Here is a 24,805-nt window from a genome sequence, read left to right on the forward strand (position 1 = left end):
TTTTTCAAAACTAGATCCTTTCTGCAGCTTCAGTCCCTGGCAATCCCTGCAGTGCTGCTTTAGAGAGACAGCCAGGACTGTTTTAATTGAAATGAATGCCGAGAGCTAAGCACATGTTTGAAGGCTGGGCATACTGGTCAAGTAATTCAGAACCTCTGCACCTTACCTTGCTTTTGTATTTGCTTTTGACCTTAAGCTTTTTTCTCCAGAAACTTCCTAGTGTTTTCTTTCAATTTTTCATTAATGCTAATTATTGTCATTTGCATACTGTTAAGACTGAACTGATTGAAATTCATTCAGGCTGAGGAATTAAAAGGTATATTTTAGCAAAGCTATATTCCTTCAGAGCTTCTGAAGAAGGAGAGGAAATATTCAAGGTCTTACAGAATGTTCAAGAAGTGCTGTTAGCATTTCCACAGGCACTTGATAAGAGATGATTCTGAAAAGCAATTAAATTACCCAGCCTCTGAGGCTCCTTGGATGCACAGAAGCAACTGACAATACACCTACTTCCGTGATCATTGCAGCAAAGCTTTTTGTGTTGAAAGCAGATATAATCCTTGAAAGTCCATGGATTTTCCCTGGTTTTGCTGCTTAGTCTGGCTTCCAAAAGTGAGGAGGCCGGTCGGGACAGCTTTCACCAAAGCTTACATGGTTGTCTCCTGCTGAGCACCACAACCCCTTGTGTTGCAATAGGCGTTCACAGTTACGTGCTTCCCAGGGGAGCAGGGTGGACCATCACCACCAGAGAGTGGGAGCTTGGGATGGTGGAGAGAGATTGAGACAAGTTTACCTCTGCCTGGAACTAAATTTTGGTGTACTTCAAAAAAAGAATGTTTCAGCAGAGTTTGAGTAGATTTAAGTGATCATGGTGGATCTGTTATTTTCTGTTCTGTGCAATTTGGCATTGGTGAATATAAAAGCAGCAGAGCTGATATTCTCAAACCACATAGTACTTGTGGTTTTTTTCTCATGGGCTCTCAGCAGAAAAAGAAAAGCAGGTCTGTTATTTACAGAGCTATTCAGCTCCCACAACTGGGCAAGGAGGAGGGTGCTTGGCTCTCCTCCTTGGGGGTGGGAAGAAGTGCATTGCTAGCAAGAATCACTTAACAGTCCTGAACTCCTTCTTTGGAGGGAGCAGATGCTTTGATAATACAAAACATTGCTGCTTTGATAATACAAAACATTGCTGGTAAAGACTTCCAGAGTTTTAAGGCTTAACTGTACTGTGAGGATGGCACTCAAGCTGTCCCTCATGTCATCACCTCTCCCTCGCTGGCAGCAATATATGGGGCCTAATTCTGTCTCCAGTGATATTGAGAGATTTTTTCACAGATTCAGTAAAAGCAGAACTTTATTCTCTGCCCCCTTTATTCTCCAGCTCAATAACTGTACTCATTTATTTATCTATTTATATGGTCATTTATACCCAAGTAGGCGAATGCGCAGGCTGGAGCAGTGTGTGCTGCCACTGTGTCCCTTCATCCCTGGGGTTTAGTGCCTTCTGCTCCTGGCAGAGCCCTCTTTGGGTTCAGAGACCACTGCTGTGGTACAGGTGCCTGGCCAAGATACGACTTTTCACAGAACAAGATGTGCTGTTGCATTTTCCCTGGTGACAGCATGCACATGAACTCCTCAATGGGCAGCATGCTTTCCTGCTTGAAAGCTAGACATAAATCTTTACAAACCAGCTCCAGGAGCAATGTGCCACCTACAAGGAGGGTCCTAAAAAGCACCTTCCAGTAGCATGCACTGCCCTGTGTCCCTCCAGCATCTCCCTTTGCTCCTGGCACAGTGGCTGCCCCTCTCTAGCCCTCTGACTTACAGAGCAGGCGGACGCCTGTGGCTGCTGCTGCTGCAGGGAGTTGGGTGACCACCAGAAAGTGCATAAGTGCTTGCAGCTGCTCAGGTTGGGCAGCTTGCCTTAAATAATATTTTATCAGGTCTCTAAATTATTTACCCACCACATAAAACACAATGCGTATGCTTACTGTATACTAAGTACATGCAAGTGCCTCTTACTGCTATTTTAACGTGGTAGCAAATACTGTCATGTTCCAGGAGCACAGAAATCAGTCATTTGAGCACTCAGGCAGTAGCTTGCAGCTTAGTGTATTTAGTGGCACACGAACTTGTCCACCATTTGTAATACTTAGTCTGATGTTTTGGAGTGGAGAACCGGGGACAGTTGTCTTTGTGTCGCCAGCTGTGCTCCTGTCAATTTGCAAGCACCCTCCGTAACCAGAATCAGCAGAAACTGATTCTTCATACTCTTTTTCAGGTATGACTTTGTGGAAGTGGAAGATGTGTCAGAGACCAGCACAGTTATTCGAGGACGGTGGTGTGGACACAAGGAAGTACCTCCAAGAATAACATCAAGGACAAATCACATTAAGATAACCTTCAAATCCGATGATTACTTTGTGGCTAAACCTGGATTCAAGATATGTTACTCTCTTGTGGTAAGTCTCCTAGGGCTGATAGGGGTAAGAGACAGCTTGCAGTGTAAAGGAGCATCAGTTCTTGAAGACTGAATGGTGTAGCTAAACGTGGGATCAAAACACTAAAGGACTGAAAGTAATTTTATTCCAGCAACTGCATTAATGCAGATCAAAGCATTTTTGACATGGTGTCATTAAATATAAAATAAAGTCAAGTTCAGTTCACGATTTACTCTAATAACATGTTTTAGAAGCACTAACACTTTCCACACTAAAGCTGCACTGCCACTGCCTTGAGAGATGCTGCAGAAATAGCAAAGAAATGGCCGCTCTGTGAACCCCTTTTTCATATTCATTTGAGGTCAAATAAAAATACCTTGAGGGGTTATGGCTGTGATTCTCAGATAAAGAGTAGTTTATCATGTATTCAATAGAAGTCTGCATGCAAGACAGTGTGCTCAGGCTCAGACTGTATTTTTAATCAGATATCAACATAGCTCTCTATATGCAGAAGCATTAGTAGTGTATCATGTACTGTTTCAGTGAGATGAAAATCTCATCTTTTTTTTTGTTTTAATTTTGGTTTTGCTTTTAGGGAGCAGGAATGCTCAGTACACTTAAGTAGATTTTGATACAAATATGTATTCCTTTGTATTGCCCTGATTAATATTATAATGCTTTTGGTGCAGTGTAGCTCGAAAGAGGCAGATTTTGCAAACACTCAGGAAATGGTAAGCAATAATTTATTATACTGTCATCATTATATTTTCCTATCCATCACACTTCTTATTCCCTTTTTATTAAATCCACCGTCCTTTAACAAGAATAAGAAAGTCTGGGATAGCAATAATGTTGTAACAGGAAAGATTCATTGTTTGAGTCATTTCACTTATACCTCTTGACTTTGCATGCATGTATGCCTGTGTATGCTAAAAAGAGTCCATAAACAGCACATTGTCAAGACAGAGCAAAGCTATAAAGATTTTGCCTCCTTGCATTTAAATTGTTAGGCTTCTAGTGGAGTAAGACATTAAATTGTAAGTACATCCTGAGCTCTAATTTGAAGATAATCTACTAAATCTTAAATTCAGGCAGAACAGTCTATGAAAGACCACTGGGCATAAAAATGAGAGTGAAGCAGCAGCCTTTCTTTGTACTGTTTTCAGCACGGCCACAGAAACTCTGCTGCATTTAGCAAGTTTTATTCCAGAGAATATACAGATAGTCTGATAGTATTAGGCTTTCAAAAAATGAATGTTATAACTCATAAGACACAGGACTCTCTGCACTAGAAAGCTCATAAAAGGCTACTGTATTTATCTAATTTCAAAACTATGAGTAAACAGAGAATTTGCAATCTAGCATATCTATTTACAAGAATAATCTCTAAGTGCACCCTCTGAATGAAATACTGCTTTATTTCAGAGAAGAGCCCTGTACAGGTGATTGGTGGTATTAGTGAGATGGGGGTGATTTGTATTTAGCTGGTCTTCAGATTCTGAACCATCCTACCTGAAAGTTCAGGATTAATTCTGAGCATAGTCAGCCCTTATTCCATAGTCCCCACAGTCACCTAGAGTGCAGTTCGTAGATATCCTGAGCACTGCTGACCCCTGAAGGTTGGACTCGCTGTGTGTTTCTAGTCAGTAAACCAGGGAGCATTAATGAAGCATGCAAAAACATATGGTATTTTCTATGAGATGAAATTAAGGACCTTTACATTGCCTTTTTTCCTTCCCTTCCTAACCTTCTCCAACAAAGGGCTACTTCTGGGGCCTTTCTTGGAACAAGGTGCAAATTTCTTATGTGCAAATTTCTTAATACCCTTGCTTTTTCTAATATTTGGAGTTGGGATCTGTATGGTAGTTGTTTATTTGTATACCAGACTCTGATAATTTTCCAGAGAAAATAAAGTAAGTGATTTGGAACTTACTGATCAGCTCCATCTTCTGTGCATCATGCCAGAATGACTGGGTGAATTTCTCAGTTACTCATGCAGCCAAGCAGCCTTGCAGCCTGACTCTTTGGCCTCTCATTAATAAATCTTCAAGGAAGTCAGTGAAGTTCACTATATTTGATGCAGATCAAGCTTTTACTTAGGTCAGCACTCTACCTGAGGCACAAATAAGGCACCAGAGAGCTTAGCAGAGAAATCCTTCACTATCTTTGTATATTTGTGTTTTTCTATTAACTGCTCGTTTTAGTACCATTTCGAGAAACAAAAGGGGATTATTTTTCTAGAGAAGACATAAATTAGACTTGTACCACTTGTATCACATTTGCCTTTGTAAAACAAGGTATAGAAAGTAAACACCCCATGTAGGATGAAAGGGCTCGATGGGATTAGAACTCAGACTGATTCTGGAAAATTAGACCAAAAAGGTGCAAGGATGATCTTTAACAGTATAAGGTTGAAAACTATAAGGATATGTGGGAATATTTAACTGTCCCAATATAGGATAAGGGACAAGGGACAGGGGAGAAAAATCTGTGCAATAAAGTCTGACCATCTAATTACAGCATTTAGCAACTTTTGCTTGCCACGGCTGTCTCCCACTATCTTCTTCCTCCTCTTCCCTCATCTTCTGTGTTTTGGCACCTCTGCCTCTGCTCTCCCCCTGTGGGTCTGAGGGACTCAGAAGGCTGGAAGGGAAGTGGTGATGGTGGTCTTGAAGGCACGAGACAGGTCCAGCTTGCTGCTGCCTGCTGCCTGTCCTAGATCTGCTGTTCCCTCACAAAGCAGTAGCACTCCCTGGAGTGGGAGCTCCAGGGTGGACCTGACTCCAGGAGTTTGTTAGTGAATTGAGTATGTCCCACTTCCCACTGCTGACCTCAAGTTGCCTAAGAGTCAAAAGTGTCCTAACCTCTGTGGAAAAAGTCCCTCCTCCTGTGTGCAGGTTGCAGGAGGAGGTAGGTGTGCACAGCTGGAGGCTGGTCTCTACACTTGACACTTCGTGTTCAAAGCCCCCAGCTGTAGCTGTGTGGTTTGTTGGCTTAGACTGGATATCCACATAGAGAATTTTTTCCCTTGACCATCTTCAAAAATTGCCTTTTTCTTTAAAGCTCACAGATCTGAGCAAAAATGGCCTGGAGCAAGACCTAGACAGCGATTAGGCATGAGCCTCGGGTGATTGCAAATTTGTTTGAAACTCCTCCCTACCATATCACTTGTAATCATTATTTCTTAATATTTTTTAATCCTTTTCTTGAGTTGCCTTAGAAATATAAAATTGTATTATAGAAGGAACTGAGATATTCTAGGGTGGTGGTTTTTTGGTTGGTTTTTTTTTTTTGTTTTTTTTTGGTTTTTTGTGGAGGGGTGGGTTTGGTTTTTTTAGTGGTTTTTTGTTACATTATTTTTATGCTAAGGACATAATCATTCACAACACACAGTGTAGAAATCCATGAAGCAGAGGAGAATAAATTTATATAATCCCCTTTTTCCTTCTGAACTTCTTTCAGTGTCATAATTCTGGAAAGGGATGTTAACAAGATTCGGTCCCATGTTTTACAACTTCATTTGCATGGACATTTAGTGAAATAGTCTAGGAACTCATTCAGGAACATGTTTCAGCAATAAAGGTGAATGTTTGGAATTAAAATTCCCAACTCTGCATCTAATTTCATTTTAATGAGAAAGCTAGAAAATATTGGATTCCATTTGCTAATTAGAAACATTATTTTAAGTTTATTGTCAAAGGCACATATTTGTTATACATTTATAACAATAAATTCCTATTGCTGTACTAATTGTTTGGTTAATCCTAAATGAAATCCTTACTTTGGAATTTTGACTAAAATCACTATTGGAAGCAAGGGCTACCAAAAAAACTAGGAACATATGTATATGTACTTCTATAAACATGCATGTATATAGAGGCGTAAGGTTACGTATACCTCTTTTTTAACACATGTACTTGTGGACATGTGGTATTAAACAGGAGAACATAAGAGCATTTGTCCCAAGATAAGCTTATGCATCAAAATATGTATCAATGTGTTAAATCCTAATTAGTTTTGGTTTGTTTAAAAAGGAAGTTTTTTGGATAAGGGAGCCATAAAAAAATAATGCAATGGAGGAGGGAGGAACTTTGAGTTTGGATCCATATGTGAAATTTTACAGGAAATAGCTTTCTGCTAAACACCCTGTATATAGGTGACCACACCTATGATCGAAAAAAGAGTATTAGTCACAAACAGGGGTAAGACACCACAATAAAATTCAATCACTTTCATACAAAGAATATTGACCAAAGTTTGGTCAAGCTCTAGGCTTAAACTATTTAATACTTGCCTATTACGTTCAGTAGAAAATAAACAAAATTGGAAGACCAATCAGAAAATGAAAATAGGAAAAATAAGAAGCTGATCCTGATACTTGTACTCCCTACTATCACTCTGAATTAAGCAACGAGTTCCCTGTATTTTACTACACTTGTCTGCACAAGTAGTGCAGCAGCAGGCTTAAGGGTTTTTTTAAATAAGTCAATAAATAAATGCCCTTAAGAGTTAATATGATCATAAAAAGACTCACCAGTGGGAATACAGATCCATAAAGATCATAAGGAATGATTAATTCTAAGATGAAGCCAGTCTGGAAGGTGTATGAGTCGGCTGCTGTACTTCTGGTTTAGCTTGTCACTTCTTTCACAGAATGGACAGATAATTCCTTTCTGTATCCAGGACAAAATATTCTGCCTAAAACTCCATGTAATATATCTCATGTGACAACAGGAGTGATATTGGTGCATCTATACTTTTCCTGCTATTAGATAATTCACAGAAGGAATCCCAGTAAATTGCTGGGCGTACAGAAGAAACGGAATGGGGTGGAATGGGATGTCTTGGTTAATAAAGTAATTGAACATGAAATAAGTTTCACAATGAAGAAATAAGAATTTAATTGTGGCCTTTTATCAATTCTTTTGCTACTTTCTCTGATTCCTGTTTTGGTTGCCAGTCTATGCTAGACAGCAAAGACTTTTTATAAATACAACCCATGTGCAAAACACGTAACAATCTATATGATGAAACTTCTATTTTCTTAAGTTTTGACAGAAAACTATTTTCTGGGTTTTGCTCAAGGCGTACTATCCTCATAAAATTATCTCCCAGAGGCTCATCTTTCAGGAGAGAAGTAATTAAGTCCTAGGGCCTAATTAGATAAGGCTTGCTCAAAATCTTTAACATTACTTCTCCAAGTTGACATAAGCAGGGAATTTAAGAGATAATCTATGTGTGATTTTTTTTTTTTCCTTTGGAAGATGTAAAATTTTTAAACACCAACATAAGATGACAGCACGTTAAAAAGACATATTACTTCTTGGTGCATCTTGAGACATGGAGTATATCAGAGTAATTTTGTATGGGGAGGAGGAGGAATTCTTTCTAATTAATAAAGGTTCCTGAGATTCCAGCAATCCTCAAGCTGCTGCTTAATTCACAAGACCTAACCTGTCCTTCAGCAAAGTTTGATGAAGAAATGAAGGTGACATGGTAGAAAAGCAAAGCAGTGTGGTAGGCAGGCAAATTCTGGTTCTCCCAGCACTCAGAGCAGAACAAAAGATAGTGAAAGATACAAAAAAAAAAGCAAAAATGGCAGTCACATAGCTTGGCAATAAAGAAAGAGTATTCTTGGATTCAGAAGGCATGTCTGGACAGTCAGTTTCACAGGCAGCATTGGCTGCTCCAGGGACAGTCAAAGTTTCTGATCAAAAGATTCATGCTGACATTTGCATCAAATCAAGAGCTTTTTCTGCCTTCAGCATCCTGTCACACCTTCCAAAACCCTAAACCTTTACTGACCAACTCTGAAGTCTTGTCTACCCAATCTCTTTTTCTTCAGAGTGGAAAAACTTGCATGTTTTCAAGTCTGAGATGCACCAGCTGAATGCAGCACATGAATCACAGGCAGCCTGGGGGCTGCAGCCAGAGCAGGCAAACCTGGCATGATCCAGCTCTTCACAGTCGGTTGTCCCAGACTGCATTGTCCCCCAGTGTTCCCTAGGCTGAGGTTCTAACATGGTCCTTCTCTTGGCAGGTCTTCTGAAGGTCTGATACCCCTTCCATGTTTACTCTTGTCTCAGACACTAAAATTGGTCCCAATCCTTCTGCTATGTGACTCTGTAAATTTTAAACTTTGTTAGGAGTCTCTCTGTTTTGTGTCTTAAATTTTAAAGCCATTCAAAATTCAGAGGTTTCAGGGAGAAGAGGAGTCACTTACCAGCTTGGCATTAGAGGATGCTACAAGTACTAGAGGGAACGACTGATTTAGGATCATCCAGGAATTGCAATGAAACAGTGGCAGCAGCAAAGACAAAGGAGGACAGTAAAATACAGTCCAAGTTTAGAAATAAAGGTTTTTGTGGGTAAGGCAAACACACATATTAGAAGAGTCAAGTCCCCAGAGAGAGAAGGCAGCAGAAACACCAAAATGCCATGGAGGGAAAGGTAGGTGAAGCCCCAGAGAAGCAAATATGCTTGAAAACTAAAGGAAAAATTACAAAACCGGAGGACAGAGAGGCTGTGACTAACAGTATCAAACTTGGCAAGCACACCATGAAAGAAGGAGCCTTCCCTCTTTACTACAAAGGTGTCCACGTTACTTGTTCATTACAGTCACATGAATGCAGTTTCACTTGGACTCAAGAGGGTGAATGGCAATAAAGTAAACATTTTTAACAAGGCAATGAAGAGAAGGAAGGATTTGCGTAATCCAGATGAGTCATGGTGGCATGGTTCAGGAGGAAAAGAGGAAAATGAATGGGAGATATTAAGGAGGAAGTAGACTTGAAGTAAGAAAGACTGAGTCCAGGAAAAGAGGGAGGGCAGGTATGGATCCGGTAGAGAGCAAGACAGAAGTAACACCATTTCACTAGATCAGCCTCTTTTAGCAAAACCTCTGGCTGTGAACTTGAAGACTGGGTTTGAATATATATGAAAAGTGAAAAGAGTCAACAGACAACATGAAGGAGGAATTGAGTTATGGCCAGGGAAATACAGACCTTCTTGCAAGGAAGACAGCAGAACCAGAAGCAGTGGGACCATATAAACACACAGAAGCTCCTGGAAGCTGTCAGACTTCAACTGATAAAACAATTGCTTTAATCAGAAAGGAAAATAGACCTTAATGCCTGTGTTTTCTCAGCTGCAGGCATATGTGCCTGGCAGTTTTGTTGTTTGAACAGCATGAGGGAGAACTGGACATTTGCTCTCCTCTGTCCTTGATTTGTTGACAGCTCAGTTAAAGTGTGGCTTCTTTGCAGGATGTTGTCACTGATCTGTCTTAACATAGCAGTAGTCCTGTTAATAACCAATTCCTGCTAAAAATGCTACATCTTAACCCCAGTCATGTGCTATTCACTGGATGAGAATTCACCAAACTCATGGCGGTGGCCAAGGACAAGGAAATGCAGCACCTTACACCTCCAAGGGACTGTACAAGCACAAATGTGTTATTTTCAAATCCAGTATCCTGTCTCAAATAATTGATTCTAACAAGACTTAGAGGCATTGTTCCTTTAGGACAGCTTTAGATTTTGAAGAACTGCATTTCCTGCAGTCAGAACTTACCTGTTTAAAGAATTCCTGACAAAATTAGTGACCCAGAGGAAATTTCCACTTTTCCAAGATAAGTTAAAGGTACAAAAGACACCAACAGGAAAAGATCATCATGTGCAGTACAAGGGGGTTACTTACCCGTGTCAGACAAAAATAATCAGAGACTCAAAAGCCTCATTCAGTATGAAGATGATTTCCTGCAAAATACAGCAGAAGAAAATTGGAAAATGCAAATTGCAAGAAGCACACATTCATATTAGCAATGAGATCATAGAATGTAAGAATAGCAGGTAAGAGCCACAGGAATGTTGTAGTTGTTGGGAAGTGTGTCATACTGGCAGAATAGTGACTTCAGTATTTTAATTGAATGAAGGGAGCCATGGTATCATAGCAACTGGCCATGATCTTGCCACTGTATTTGACTAAGTGAGGGCATGTGTGAAGATTCACAGTAAATCGTCTGGCCTGTTAGCTTTCATGCTGTTGTGGTTTAAGCCCAGATGGAAATTAAGCACCACACAGCTGCTCTGCTCACTCACCCCCCTCCTCTCTCCATCTCTCCACCCTGCCACCCTGGTGGAATGGGGAGGAGGATTGAAGTAAAGCTTGTATGTTGAGATAGGAACAGTTTAATACGTGAAAATAAAGTAAAATACAGTAATAATGATGATAACAAACAGTAAACAAAAAGTGATGTTCTGTGGTGTGGACTATCCCTTTGGTCAGTTCAGGTTAGCTGTCCCAGCTCCCTCCTCACTGGCAAAGCATGAGACTAGGAGAGAAAAAAAGAGTTTTTGACTTAGGATAAACATGACTTAGCAAAATCTAAATCTGTGTGTTTTCAACACCACTGTCTTTCCAAATCTGCACTGTAACAGCTCCTGAGAAGAAATTAACTCCAGCCTAGCTGAAACCAGGACACATGCCTATATTGCTTCCTGGTTCATAGTCACATTTTAGTCATAATATACCTGGATACATTAAAAAATTCAATATGCAAGCTAATCTTTTCCCTGTTCTTCAAATGTCAGTTACAGTCAAGCAATCTCTGTTAAACAAAAATACATAGTACAAGAAAAGCAGACTTCCAGTGAGCCAGGGTTCGTGATACTGGTTGTGGCAAAATTGTTCTATTGGACAAGTAAGAAATTAAACACATTCCCAAACTTGGGAAAATCTTATTTGGTTGTTTTAATTAGGGAAACAAATCAATGATTCCTAGTAGTTTGGAAATCTTTAGAATGAATTTTGGTTAGAAAATGGAAGGAAAATATTCAAGGTATTTTTTATTAAAACTACTCTGGGTAAAGCAGTCAGTTTTAAAAAATATTTAAGACTTTTTTTAGAGCTTTCCAGTGTTAAAATCCATAATTCTACTTACAGGTATGTTGGACAGCTTTCTTGTGGTATGTATAAAGCAATATTTTTAATTAACATTAAATATGTGTAGGTAGCAGAAAGTTAGGATGGATCCAGCACCAAAAACCATAGTGCAAAAAATGGAGGGGTACATTTTATGTGCCATAATGAGCATAACCTGGGAGAGGGCAAAGACCACTCTGTTCCCTGACTTTGCTTCCCATGTCTGTGCAAACAAACAGAAAATATAAGTAGCTTGGACCTGGTGTTTTGACACTGTACAAGAGACAGACCAGTCACAGCTTTAATTCAGTTTCTGTTAGAAGACATAGAAAAGCCTCATAGATAATTTGTCTTCTTGGAGTTGACCATTAAGACACCAGAAGGAGAGATGGCAAATGCAGTAGCAAACTGAGCCAACATAAACACCCAATCAGTGCTGCTGGTAGACTTGTCATCCTCTTTTGTATCTGCACTAAAGAGGAAGGTTAAATCCAACCATTCTCCCTCGTTAACTAACCCTAAACAGCACATCAGTATGCATGGACATGAGCTGAGTTTACACTGTCAGACTTTTTTAACAGCACTCATTATTAACCCGTCGATGACATTAGGTGTTTGTTTGAAAAGTGGGACTGTTTTAGACTGTTGACTTGTGGATGTAATGCTTTCTCTGTAAATCCATCTTCTGTCATTCACTTCCACTTCAGCAACAGCTGAAGAATTTTGGCATGTGAAATGATCATAACATATGAAGAACTTATTTTGATTTGGTGAATCTGGAGGTTTCGGTTCCAGTTAGTTAAAATGGAAGATTTTTTGGGAGAAGAGAGATGCTATGCTTGATTCTGTAAAAAGTTTCATTCTATTGCAATGCTGCAAAGAGGTGTTAACTCATCCTGGTTCTTCAATGTGGCAACACTAGTCTGACCTATTACTGTGGCCACAAGGGAAGAGGAAATAGCCTGTTCTTCCCAGGCCCTGTTTCTGTTGAGCAGCCTCCGCTCTAGGTTTTCTACAGAAGATGAAGGTGCACAGCTTAATTTAAGTGCACCAACTGTTTTGGAGAAGAGTAGGAAGTCAGTCTGCTTCCTCTGGAAGTCTGTCAGAAGCAGATACCAAAAGTGGTATGGTGCCCTGAAACATGCTAGACCTCCAACTGCACTGAGGAGCTTGTGAAAATACATCACAGCAGGTGTTGGTTGCAAGTTGTCTTAAATCAAAACAAGGATTGCATGTCTTCAGAGCCTTGTGTAGGGAGAGGCTCAAAGGCACAACTTCATGTTCTCTGCTCCTCCAATACTATTTATTTGACTGTGTGTCAGCACCTTGCAAAGCCTGACTGTACAATCCTGCTCTTGTACTGTTCTAGCTGAGTTTGGGTTGCAGAGTCTGTTTCAACCTTAGCAATGTTCAATGTGTTTTTGTCACTCTTGGCAAGCCAGGGAACACAATGCATTGTGTATAATGGGTGTTTAATTGCTTACATAATAAATCTTTGCCTTGTTTGTTGCAGCAGCTGTAACTGCTGTAGACTACTTACATCTCTGGATCAGATGATACTGATTGTTTTAAGATTACAGAATCTAAATTTAGGTGCTTTCCCCCCCCCCCCAGAAATGTCTAATGCAGACAAACCTAGAATTCTAATGTGAGGTGAGGTGATTCAGTCAACTTTCCTTCAGGACAAGAATTTTCTGTATTGTGAATTCGTTGCTTGATCATCTAGTATAATCTTTAAATGTAACAAGCACATATAGAACATTTAACCATAGACTAATAATTCACTGTAGCAAAGACATTTTTTCTTTTATAATAAGTTTTAATTTCCTTTTTTTTTAACACCATGCCATTGCCTGCAATTATATCTCTTATTCATTTATGATAAAGAAGCCTGTTCATTTTGTTGTGGTGTATATCTCCCTTAGATATTTGTAGTATGCTTTCATGCTTCTTTACTTTTTGCTTAGTCAAGCAATGATGTCCGTATTTAGCTTTTAATCTTATCCAAAAGATCAGGCTATTTAATCCCCTCAGAGTTTTTGACGTTCTTATCAGAACTGCCCCAGATTTTCCTAACTTTTTACAAAAGGTCTCTACAGTAGTGAACGGAATTGGGTCTGGTGGTTCGGGCATCACCAAGGCTGTGTTATGGGTGGTGGTGTTGTCAAAAATCATTTCGGCATCAGTGTCACCTGACAGGTTACCCTTTTTAGGCAGGTCTACATGACGGGTGCCAGCCTGTTTACCCTAACACTAGGAATGTGTCCTTTAATGGGTTTATTTTGTCAGCTCAGTTCGTCTTTGGGCTCCCAGGTTTCCTAGGCGCCTCCTTCCTTTCAGCACGCAATCCAGAAACACATTCAGTTGCATCTTTCCACAGCAAACTTTCCTTGTGTTGGATTATGATACCCATGCAGTGATTTTTGCATGTCTTCAGTGAAGATGGTTGTACCTGCAGTTGTATTTTCCATGGGTTTGGATGTAGCGTCATGACCTCAGGGAGGGTGCAGGCTTCCGGGCCAGGCTCCACCACTGCCCTAACACCTTCTTACAGCCTGAGACCTTCTCACCTCAAAGACAGGCACATCAATTGTAAAAAACCACAAAATTAACTTGTAAAAGATACTACAGAAGCAGGTGGTGTTCCAGCTTCCAGTCTGAGACACTGCCAGCAGGGTGGGCCACGTGGCCAGACCAAGAGTGATGAGCAAAGGGGTTTATCTGCTGTGCTGTTTCATTTGGATGCTGACTTTTGCTGTGCCTCCCAGATTTACCTGGGTCCTCTCTAGTGTAAGAAATTGCATGCCCACGAAATAGAGAACAGCAATCCCGGATTCCAAACCAGGAAGGTGAAAGAACAAAAATCAGCTTCAGACCACACAGACCCACTGGCCTGGTGGGTGTGAGAAAGCTTGTCGCTATTCTCATCCCTGCCTTCCTTCTTAGGTGGCAATGATGACAGAAGCACTTGGGATCTCCACACTTCCTTTTAACAATGCTTAGTTTTGTTCTGACTCTGTGGCCCCAGGCACAGGACGCCAGAGACACTCCTTCCTCCCTGCTGGGGAAGCTGGTTTGCTCTAAGGCTGCTGCTGTTGTTTGCTCAGCACAGTGCTTCTGGTTTCAATAACCTTCACACTCTACACCACATTTCCAAAGACAGTCACAGCGCTGTGTTTATCTGACTTGTGTTTTGTATGTATACACCTTTATTAAATTTACAACCTTTGGTTTTGCCCTGAGCACTTCATCAAGTCCATGCATGTCTTCATAATAAAATAGGTGACAGACTTGGCAGTCTTTGGTTTGCCCTTACACATGTATATTTACACTTACATCTTTTATTAGTTGCAGGGTTCCTGTCATTCTTAGACTTGATAGGATAAATCTTAGTTGAAAATTTTTGGCTAAATGGCACCGGTATATAAAATAACCCCCTGCATGTTGCTGAGCTTTGTGGTACTGAACTGAACACCTCCTCCAGCCCAGGGCTTGGGTTGTTTTCATCATTCTTTGCCTGCAGCCTCGTCTCTGTTTCAACCCACAGACTACTCTCCACATTGAACATACACGGCATGCAAAAAAAAAAAAAAAATAATCCTATCCCTTGTAATATCAAGAAAAATGCAGTTATGTTTTCCTCAGTTGTCAGTTTGATAACTCATCAGAGCTTAACTAGAGAAGATCTGAGCCTGTAACAACTCAGGGTCAGATTTTGCAGCTTATCTGTAGCACTGAAAGCTAAAAATAGCTTTTAGATTTGTGGAATTAGTGTATCTTCTTGTTAGATCATTTTCAGCAGAATCAAATAGCATCCAATTTTTCTGTGACCTGTAACAACAGGGTTTTTTTTCATTTTAATAGTTTTTGTTCAGGAATATAGCTTAATTTTACAAAATGGTGTTTTGTGGTAGATAAAACTTACTTCCCAGGTCCCTTTCCTAACCTGAAGACTTTTTTTTTAATAATAAGTATTTTTAATAATACTTCTGATCTTGGCAGCTATAAAAACGCTTCCTTTCAATCAATATTTGTGTCCTGATGTATTTTTTAGGTCATGTTTTGTGAAAAACAGTAATAAACTTTTCCTCGGATTGTAGGAATCGGGCTCTATGTTGTCTCATTTTGTGTTCCTGATTCTTGGCACTGTTACTATCCAGCCATCAACCATATAAATGAATCTTAAATGCATGTTCCTGCAGGATCAGACCCTCTTATAAGGAAGTCTGTGTATCCAGAACTGTCAGCAGAGACTTTTCAATGGGATGTATGTAAGTGAAGGCATAGGCACAAGGTAAACAACCCATCACATTTTTAGCATGGCTAGTTTGGAGCTAGCACAGGCCCCAGGCTGTTTCTAGTGTGCAGTTTGTTGTGGCCACTGTGTTTTACAGGGTAATAGTTGTGTCTGAAGACGAGTCACACCGTATCTGATCAATCTCAACCTCATTTTACCACTTAATATAGATGTAGCCCACAAGTTCTTACATCTTTTCTTTCATTTTCTCGTCACTCCTGACAACACTGTGAGTGACACAGTTAACGGCATTTGCAAGCCTTGGGATTCTATGTTTGCAGACTTACGGGTAAGTTTGAAAAATCATTTTATCTTTGAGGAAAGAAAAATGAAAATTACAAAAAAACCCTGAAACTTGAGAAAACAGCTTAGAAAGTATGAGGCTAGGTTTTCCACTGATGTAGGGTAGGGTAAAAAAAATCACCTTGGGTCTGCAAAAATTTATCTCACACCAAGGTCTGGCCAATAAACTTGAAACAAAAAACATTCTTGAAAGAACCTGAGCATCATGAGGACAAGTAGTCTGATTGCTCTCTATGGTTTGTGTTGCATGCCGAAGAGGCCACTAGTGATAGAAATAGGCTGCTGAAAACTTTGCCTTCTCTACTCCCAAGAAATTTGGAATGCTGTGTTGATGTGGAAACCTAAACAAAGCACAAAGCAATTGCTGTTTCTTACAGATGAGGTGGAACTTTTGTCTCTGACTGGAAATGAGATCCTATTTCAAAATGTGCTTTGTACTTCTGTGTGTGTATTAATCTCTGAGCTGCCTCTCCTCTAAGCAGGTGTGGTGTACACAAGGTCTTGTGTGCTTATCTTATGCTGATGGTTAGGAAAGGACCTGAATGTATCAGTCATGTTCTTATTCAGGCCTTCCACCTCTTTTTGCATATGCATGAGTTTATACAGAAAAATTGGCATTATTAAGCTCTGAAGAGAAAGCAAAAAGACCAACTCAGAGAAAATAATGTAAGGCAGGAGAAATGGGACACTCTGCTCCCTATCACATAATTTATCTCTGTCAGAAATATGTGAAAATAAACAGTGGGTTTTCCCACCTTAGCAGCAACTTTGTGTGCTGACAGTGCTAGCTCCATGCTGGTTCAGGCATATTTTCCAGGTGCATTAAGGAATAGATTAAAAGCAGAGACAATGCTTGTAATAGCAGCTACTGAAATTAGGAGTATTGCATGGGTTCAGGCCTACTGCTGGTGCAGTCCAGGTCTAGTCCTCGTGGACAAAGTGGACAAAGATGGACAAGGTGGTCAGGAGAACTGTGCTAAAAACCAGCAGTAGAAACTAAACAATCTGTGGGTCTGGTACTTTAAAAGTGCTGTCTGGTGTTCAGGAAATGCTCAAGAGTTTTTACACCGTAGAGCAAGGTCTTTCTGCCAGAGTGTGTGAGAGCCCTTTCCAGTGTTTTCTCCTTATAAGCCTGTGTTGCTGATGGAGGTGAGCAACTGAAATGCCTGGCCTGTGCAGAACAGCACTGCAAGGCCAGGATGGCAGGGGTTTGGTGTCACCTTGGCATCTCCAATAGATGGGGTATGTAGCTACTTCCTGTGATTTTTCTCAGTACTGATATCACACCCATGTAGTATAAAGCTGACTGTGCCTGTTGTCTTGAGAATACCCATCTTCAGTTTCCAGAAGAGCTGCTTGCACCCACAAAAGTCGCTTTTTTTTCTGAGCATAACTCTGTTCTGCACCCATAGGAAGGTGGTGAAGATGTGCAAATGCTCACACATCCCTGCCAGGGAGAAGTCCTACCTCCACCCGTGGTTCCCTGGGAGGTGGTGGTTTATGGCGATGTGGTGTCCCCTTGGTATGAGGAGAGCATCCCCTTGTGCCTGGGTGTAGGCATAAGTCACCCTCCATGCTGTGCCACTGTTACATTTGAGATTAATGTTATGGTTTTTTATCTTTGTTCCATTCAGTCTCTTGGCATCAGTTCCTTTCAGAGTCCATGTATGCCATCAAATAGAGTTTATGGCTTGTACCTTTTTCTCCACTTAAATTCTTTAAAGTGAAAGCTTGTTTTTCTTGCCTGCCACTGCTTCTTACCTCTGGTAATCCTATCATTTTCTTTGTATTAAATTATGTTTACAACTTCTTTTTATTTTTTTGCCAGTTACAGTTGTCTGTAACATTTTCCAGGTCATTAGTATAAAACTGAATTAAACTGCTGGGCTTTATTTATATTTTGCCTATTATAATTTTACAGTCACCCTTAGTCTATTTGGTTATGCTTGTGTTTAGTCAGAATTCAAATAAAATGTGTCACACACTAATTGTGGCCCAGTACACACCCTCCTGGTCCTGAGATTATGGTCTCAGTTTGGTGTTTAGAAGGATTTTCAAGGCCATTTTTTGGTAAGCTGATCCCAAAACTAATAACATGGTTTAATTAGATTGTTTGCAAAAGGTGCCAAATGTAAGGTGTTCTTTACCTGGTCTTTACTCATAGTTTCACTTACAATTGATATTTGTAAAATTATGCATAAGAGAAATAAGAAGCGTAACTGCTCCTAAAGTACTTGTATTTAGCTTTAACAGCAGTGGTGTTTCTGAGGAATAGATCTGGATCTGGAAGTTCAGTTGGAATAGTTTAGAATTATCCTTAATTTAGCTGTTTGATGATAACTCATGTTAAACAAAATCTCCAAAAAGCAGTACCCTGTGCTGTGTGCAGTAAATTGATTGCTTTTGATCACATCAAAAACCTGGAAAAGCTACGAGAAAATAGTTATTTTATTCTTCAAAGATTAGGTTTTCTCGCTATTTTTATGATTATTGAGCATCTTAGAAAGCTTGGATAGCAGACCTTTTTTGTTGTCCTAGAAAATGCAGTGCCTTCCAGTCAAAGCAGGAGGGTGAACAAATTGCTTTGTTTTGCATTATCTATGAAACATAACACATGCTTCTGCTGCATGCTTACTGCAGAATTAAACACCATCCTCTGACAGAGAGTTCAAAAACAAATGGATCCTTCACAAAAAATCAATAGGCTGGGATTGCTGCTAGGATAGCTAATGTCCCTTAGTAGTAAACTTCTACATTGTATTCTCAGCTTCAAAATTAAATATGCTTAGCTCCATTAGAGTTTTTTCATTATTATTATTATTGTTTCCATGTTTCTCCCAAATCACATCTGAAGATGTAAGTGTGCATGTCCAAGCACTTAGTAAATCTTCCTAGTAGAATAATGGAAAACTTGGAATATTAAATAAAACTACACTGTATTTGTTAATGATAATTTTTCTGTGATTATGGACCATGTTTAAATCTATAAAAATGTGTAGAAACCCAAGTGGAAAGAAGTCAGAAAATTAATAGCTTGCTCCTAGGAGTTTTTCTCTCATTAATATTTTTCCTTCTATCCCTAGTACTGGGGCCTTTCAGTACATTCCAATTTGGTATGAGTCACACCAAGAAGGAGGACCTGAAATAACCAGCTGTCACTGCCTTCTGTTAACTCTGGAAGAGTTTTTTGCCCACCTGGACACTACCGGGCAAGTGAAGTATCAGCTTTTCAGTTTTGCTCAGGGCAGAGTCACCTATTATCAGGGAGGCTGCTTCCAAAACCCTGCCAGTCAGCATGGCAGAAGTTCACCAAAGTCCTCACAAGGGCACTAGATACTGACCTGACATCAATTTTTTTGCTCAGGCTCATGGCTTCACTCCTCCCAAGCTCTTTTCCCACTCTGATCTGCAGGATCACGCTGATTAGGACCCCTTGGATGTTTGCTTCCCACTGCCCTGGCAGAGCCAGCATGGGGCATCAAAGGGGACTAGCAAGCCCTGCAAAATGAGATGCCACCATGGCCCAAGTGTGCCTAGACACAGACCCAAGGTGAGCAAGGAGCCCAGTTGCCTTCAGACTGCTCCACTGTCACTGCCAAGAGATGGGCACTGCAGACCATAAGGCACCAAGAGTCACTTCTGAAAGCAGGTCTCCTTTATATACAATAAGAATAGAAAGGGAGTGAGGACCAGATTCAGTGTAAGTGTAATGTACCTGGATTGCATCCCTGGATTGCAGTAAGGTGAGCCAGGGCTCACGTGGAGATGGTGAATGTGGTGGCAGCCTATGGCATTAATGGCAGGAGAGTGGCCAGGGCTCCTTCACGCTCCTAAGTCTGACCTAGAATGCTTACAGGGCACTTGTCAGCAAAAAGGTGGTTAAGGATGCAGGAAGCTAGGAGTAAAACTCCACATCTCTTTATCAAAGAAACTCATTCCAGACTGAAGGATAGCCTGGAATGGAAGGAAATGCTGTCTAGCAAATGTAATTGGACTTCAGAGGAGCAGACACTTTCCAGTGTCACAGAGGAAACAGTCCCTTGTGCTGGAGAAGATGGCACATGGCAGTCAAAGGGCAGGCAGGGTCCTGTAATGCAGAAGGGAGTATCCCGCCAGGGACAGCCTGCTAATAGGAGTTTCTAAAAGGTTAATCTCATGGTCAGTTTTATTTTGGGGATGTTTTAGGGACCAGAGAATAATCTGCAGAGTAGCATTTTAGTGTTTTTTGCAGAACACGCAGCACTGAAGTGCATTGCTCATGAATGGAAAAATCAGAGTATCGGAGAAGCAAGCTGGATGACCTTGAGCAGCACAGAATTGATTTGCAGTGAAATGGAACAGCCCAGAGATGAGCAAAGAGGTCACTCATGTAGAGATTAATAGCAAAAGTGTTTGCTGTTAAATAGCATATCACTGGTTATTGAAGAGGGGAAAAGAAAATTTCTCAGTGTACTAGGCATGTGACCAATGAAGCTATAGTTGCATCTCTTCTGGAATACTTTGTACAGTTCTGGTCTCCAAGGTACAGAGCAACCACATTTTTCTTGGACTGAGTTCAGGGACAATGGAGGAGAAGAGGGCATTTCTTACTAAGGGCCAAGACAGCTTGGCTTGCTTAGTGTAATAAAAGGGATGCTGAAAGGAGATATAACATCTCTTCAGAATTACTGCAGGAAGCAAACTTGGGAGGGAAAGAAAAGGATAAAGCTGGTACTTACATAAGTGCAATAAAGATAAATTTAGCTTGGAAACAGCCAACCAGTCTGAGGGGTTTGGAAGAGACAGCCTGAGAGAGCCTTTCAAGTTTTGTGTCTTGGTGTTTAACTGCAGAATCAAAATTTGCCATTCAGATAAAAATGGCAAAGGAAGAATTGCAGAATATTTACAATGAATGTTAGTTAATTTGTGTTTTGTTTACAATTGCTTAACTGCAGTATGCAGCAGATTAGCTATTAGCAAATCTGTGTACATGGACATATGAGGACATGCCTCTGCAATAAATGGAAAAGATAAAGGTAATGCACAATTTGCACAGCATGGTAATGAAGTCCTGCACACTTTCTTGTGGGTATGAGTAGCAAACAGGATGTTCATAAGCATAATAGTGGCAGATAACATCTGATTTTTCAAAGGATAACTATCGTCTCATTTGAACAAGTATTATGTGACCTTTTAGACAGATTTAAAAATCAGTGTCTCAGACGTTCTTCCATTATGCACCCAGCAATGCCTATTTCCAGAGCTAGGTGAAGGATGAAGAGGAGTACTGACGAAACATAACTTATTAAATATGTTCTTCTGCTTCAGTTTTACTTCAGCTTTTCATAAATAAATGTAACAAACTGCAGTTAACCTAAGTCATCATTACAGCCTTATACTTCTGAAATTTTAAGTATCTTATGTTTCCTGTACATTTATAGCTAGTAAATGTGTCAGAAAAAATCAAGAGGGATTTTATATGTTACCTTGCACTAGTATTAATTTGGTTGATAAGGTTGTAACTACTGATATGTAGTGCCAACTGGGCTTCAGAAACTCAATTTATGTCTTTTTTGAGGGGCAAGAATCACACTATTACACTTGAGATCAGACAGTTTGGTGGCTGTCTGACTGTTTGTTACTGACTTTAAAATACTGTTGTCATGGATACCCTGCCTTTATGGGACTGCATCAAAAAGTAAAAAAGAAAATTCAATATGATTAAAGTTATTGGTTAATTTCTTAGCTGTTCCAGTAATAGCTGGCAACAGTGGTAAAATTTGCTCATACTTCCAGTTTGGATACTGCTGCCTTCACTTACAGCTACCTGGATTTGTTGATGCTTGCAGTGCCAAAAGAAAGAGATTGTTGACATTGGTAATTGACTCTTTAAGCAGAGTATGGGTTGTTATCTGGAGAGACAAGGTCAATTCACATCTAACCTTCATTAAAGACACTGGCCTGCACTTAATGTATCTTGGCAAGGCATGATTCCCAGACTACAAACCATTAGTGTTGCTCGTTCTCCAAATTCAAAACTTTTATTTTTATTAATGTCTGGTCATCAGAGCTGAACAGAGCAGCAACGGTTTGACCGTTACCGTAAGAAAAATGCAGCCTCTGGCTGCCTAGTAGCCTGCTGTAAGTATCTTTCAGCATCCTTAGGAGGTGTTAATAAATATCATTCTGATACTAAATTAAAACCCAGCAATGTGACAAAATGAAATTATGGTACAAGAAAAAGATATTTCAAAGTGTAAATCTATATGCTTATATTTATTGAAATTGGAGTGTCCTAAAATGTTACATGAGAAATTAAATTTAATCCGTTGAAGTGTACAAACTTGAATGTGTATCACAGCATTTTTTTTTGAATGGAACTATGATTTTTCTTTTACCTCTAACTTATATAGCACCATTTCTGTTATACAGCATGTTCTGAGTTTGGTATTTATTTACTTGAAATATGTGTTGCTTTATAGAGGAAATGTAATACCTGTAAATTTAATTGTTAGTGAAAATATAGGTACTATTGCTTGTGGCAGGAAAAAGAAGAGAGATTTACAGGTTATTATATTTTGTTGTTACTATATACAAATACAAGTTTATCTGCTTATCAGCTACCTGTCTGCACATATCTCTGAATGCAATGACTGTTGTTCAACAATGGGTATCACTGAGTTTCTGTTTATTAATCTAAATGTTAGGATAATTTTGTCTCTTTTTTCTTCAAGTTGCAATTTACTCTAATTTTTCCCTACAGACCTTCCATTGTCCTTCATCCCTAATTTTTTCATTACAGGGAGAGCTCACAACTTCTTTCTGTTTCTGTACTGGACTTCTTTGAATATGCCCCATTTCACCCATGATTTGTTTCTGCAGGATCTTCTGTGTGTCTCAGTACATCTGTTAGTCCTGTTTTTCTGTAAATTTCTAGAAACTGCTTTTCTTTTGGATCATTTATAATTATGGTGTCTAAATACTACAAATGGGATGACCATAGGCAGGGCTCAACACTTCAGCTTCTCTATCTTAATTTTTTTTTAGTTTACTTCATTCTTCCCCTTTCTCATGATTATTTCCCCAAGAACATGCCTGCATTTTGACCCTTTCTCCATCATTTCTCTTCTGAGTAGCAGAGCACAGTAAAGATGGTTGCTCCTTTAGGAGAGGACCTTTCTGTGCCAGTGGGCCAAAATCATCAGTCAGGGGTGCTGCCTGGACTCTAATTCTTAATCACAACTCCTTTGAGAACCTTTCCCACTCACTGAAGTGGAGAGAATTGCCTCAGCTTTCATGAACAATATTTTGTAGTTGTTTTGTCAGATGAACAATTTTTTTTTTACCAAATCTAATCCAATCACCCCAGAAACCTGCAGATTAAGGAAAAGTATTGACAGAAAACCTTAGAGAGATGTGGAGCTGCTTCTTTGCACTAGAGAAAGCTGTCAGTGTGCTGTGGCCGTCCTGTGGTAGTTATTGCCTATTCCAGGCATCTGTCCTCACAGTAGTCATGCACCAAGATGACAAAAGACCAAACTACAGTGAAAAAGGTGAAGAATCACAGTGCTTCTTGGTTTTATTTTGAGGACCAGGCAGTAACTCAGTATAACTGGGAGGACTCGCATGTTTTGCCACATGGGTGGTACAACAAAGTGAGTCATGACAACATGCTTCCCAAACTGGTTTAGCTTCTCAGACAGATCCCGGGTGTTTTCTGATGCCTCTCTGTTCTTATTGACCCTGCCAAGCCCCATGGCTTCAACACAGCAGAGCCTGTGCTGCTGCAGGTCCTGGACCCCCAGGCTGCAAATCATCTTCCTCAGGAACCACTGTTATCTGGCTCTGCAGTCTCATATATCATTGATAGCAGTGATTTTGCATCATGATCTCCACTTGCAAAAGTCCTGGGTGAAACAGGGATTATTCCCTATGACTCCTTCTCACTTAGTGACCATCAGTGATGGAGGACGGGTTATAAAGTCCATCTGCGAAGGAGAGAGTAGCTTTTCTTTGTCCAAAACAGAGCCAGGAACAATATATCAATGTCCATACATATTTAACTCTGAGGACTGACTCAGAATTTGTCTTGCTGAGGTGTAATTTTGGAAGTTGATGTTTGGAAGTAATTTTTCTTCACTGTAGTGAATAGTGTAGCTGCTATCAGAAGGAGATTGGTAGTTCTGTTGTTTTGCTGCTTGTAGAACAGTTAATTCAGTGCTTTGCTGAAGTCTCTAGTGAAGTTTTTATGTTACCATGACACAAATACAAAAATAGAAACACTGTTGTCAAGGTGATGTAGCCAAATGATTACCACCCTGTTGTTCCTGATTCAGTAAGAAAAGATATGACAATTTTGGTGGGCTTTTAAATGTTTGAACTCAAAGTTTTAATGTTGTTTTAAGTAATGAAGAAACAACAGCAAAACAACAGCCATAGCAATCACAGTCAAATTCATAAGAATGAGGTAGAATGAATTCATAGCACTGAAAATAGATTTGTCCTTCAGCTTCTGCTAGGGGCAATGGTGAGAAACAGGAGAGGGTTTTGTAATGATGAGACCCACTTTGATGTTATTATTTGAAATAGCTGCCAGCAGAAGCCATAGATAATAGTCTCCAAACTGTAGAGGTTGAAAGCGATGAGAAGCCAAGAAAGACTGCAGCTGTCTTGAGTGGTGGTGGAACAAAGCCATAGAGTTGTGAATAGTTTATGCAGATTGAAAATAATCAGAGTTGAAATGTGCAGTCATCAGGTTTGAGATCCAAGAAGCAGGTGGTACACGTGTCTATATCAGGATTTGGAGGGGTTTCCTGGCATGAACCAACTCAAAGAATCACAGACTAAAGAAACAGTTTTGATA

The 24,805-nt window shown here is 39.9% G+C and overlaps 1 protein-coding gene across 4 annotated transcripts in view; it reads left to right on the plus strand.

The window, feature by feature from the left end:
• The window catches only part of PDGFD (platelet derived growth factor D), a 137,064-nt gene that overhangs the window by 81,467 nt on the left and 30,792 nt on the right, over positions 1-24,805 (plus strand). For 2 of the 4 annotated variants that reach the window (XM_068181408.1, XM_068181409.1), the window contains exons 3-4: positions 2,282-2,462; positions 3,131-3,172. In XM_068181408.1, coding sequence (XP_068037509.1) covers positions 2,282-2,462; positions 3,131-3,172 — 223 coding nt within the window. The remainder of the gene's footprint in view (positions 1-2,281; positions 2,463-3,130; positions 3,173-24,805) is intronic. The other 2 variants (XM_068181410.1, XM_068181411.1) reach the window with 1 other exon arrangement.

This window comes from Anomalospiza imberbis, chromosome 2, assembly GCF_031753505.1.
Source record: "Anomalospiza imberbis isolate Cuckoo-Finch-1a 21T00152 chromosome 2, ASM3175350v1, whole genome shotgun sequence".
Classification (NCBI taxonomy): domain Eukaryota; kingdom Metazoa; phylum Chordata; class Aves; order Passeriformes; family Viduidae; genus Anomalospiza; species Anomalospiza imberbis.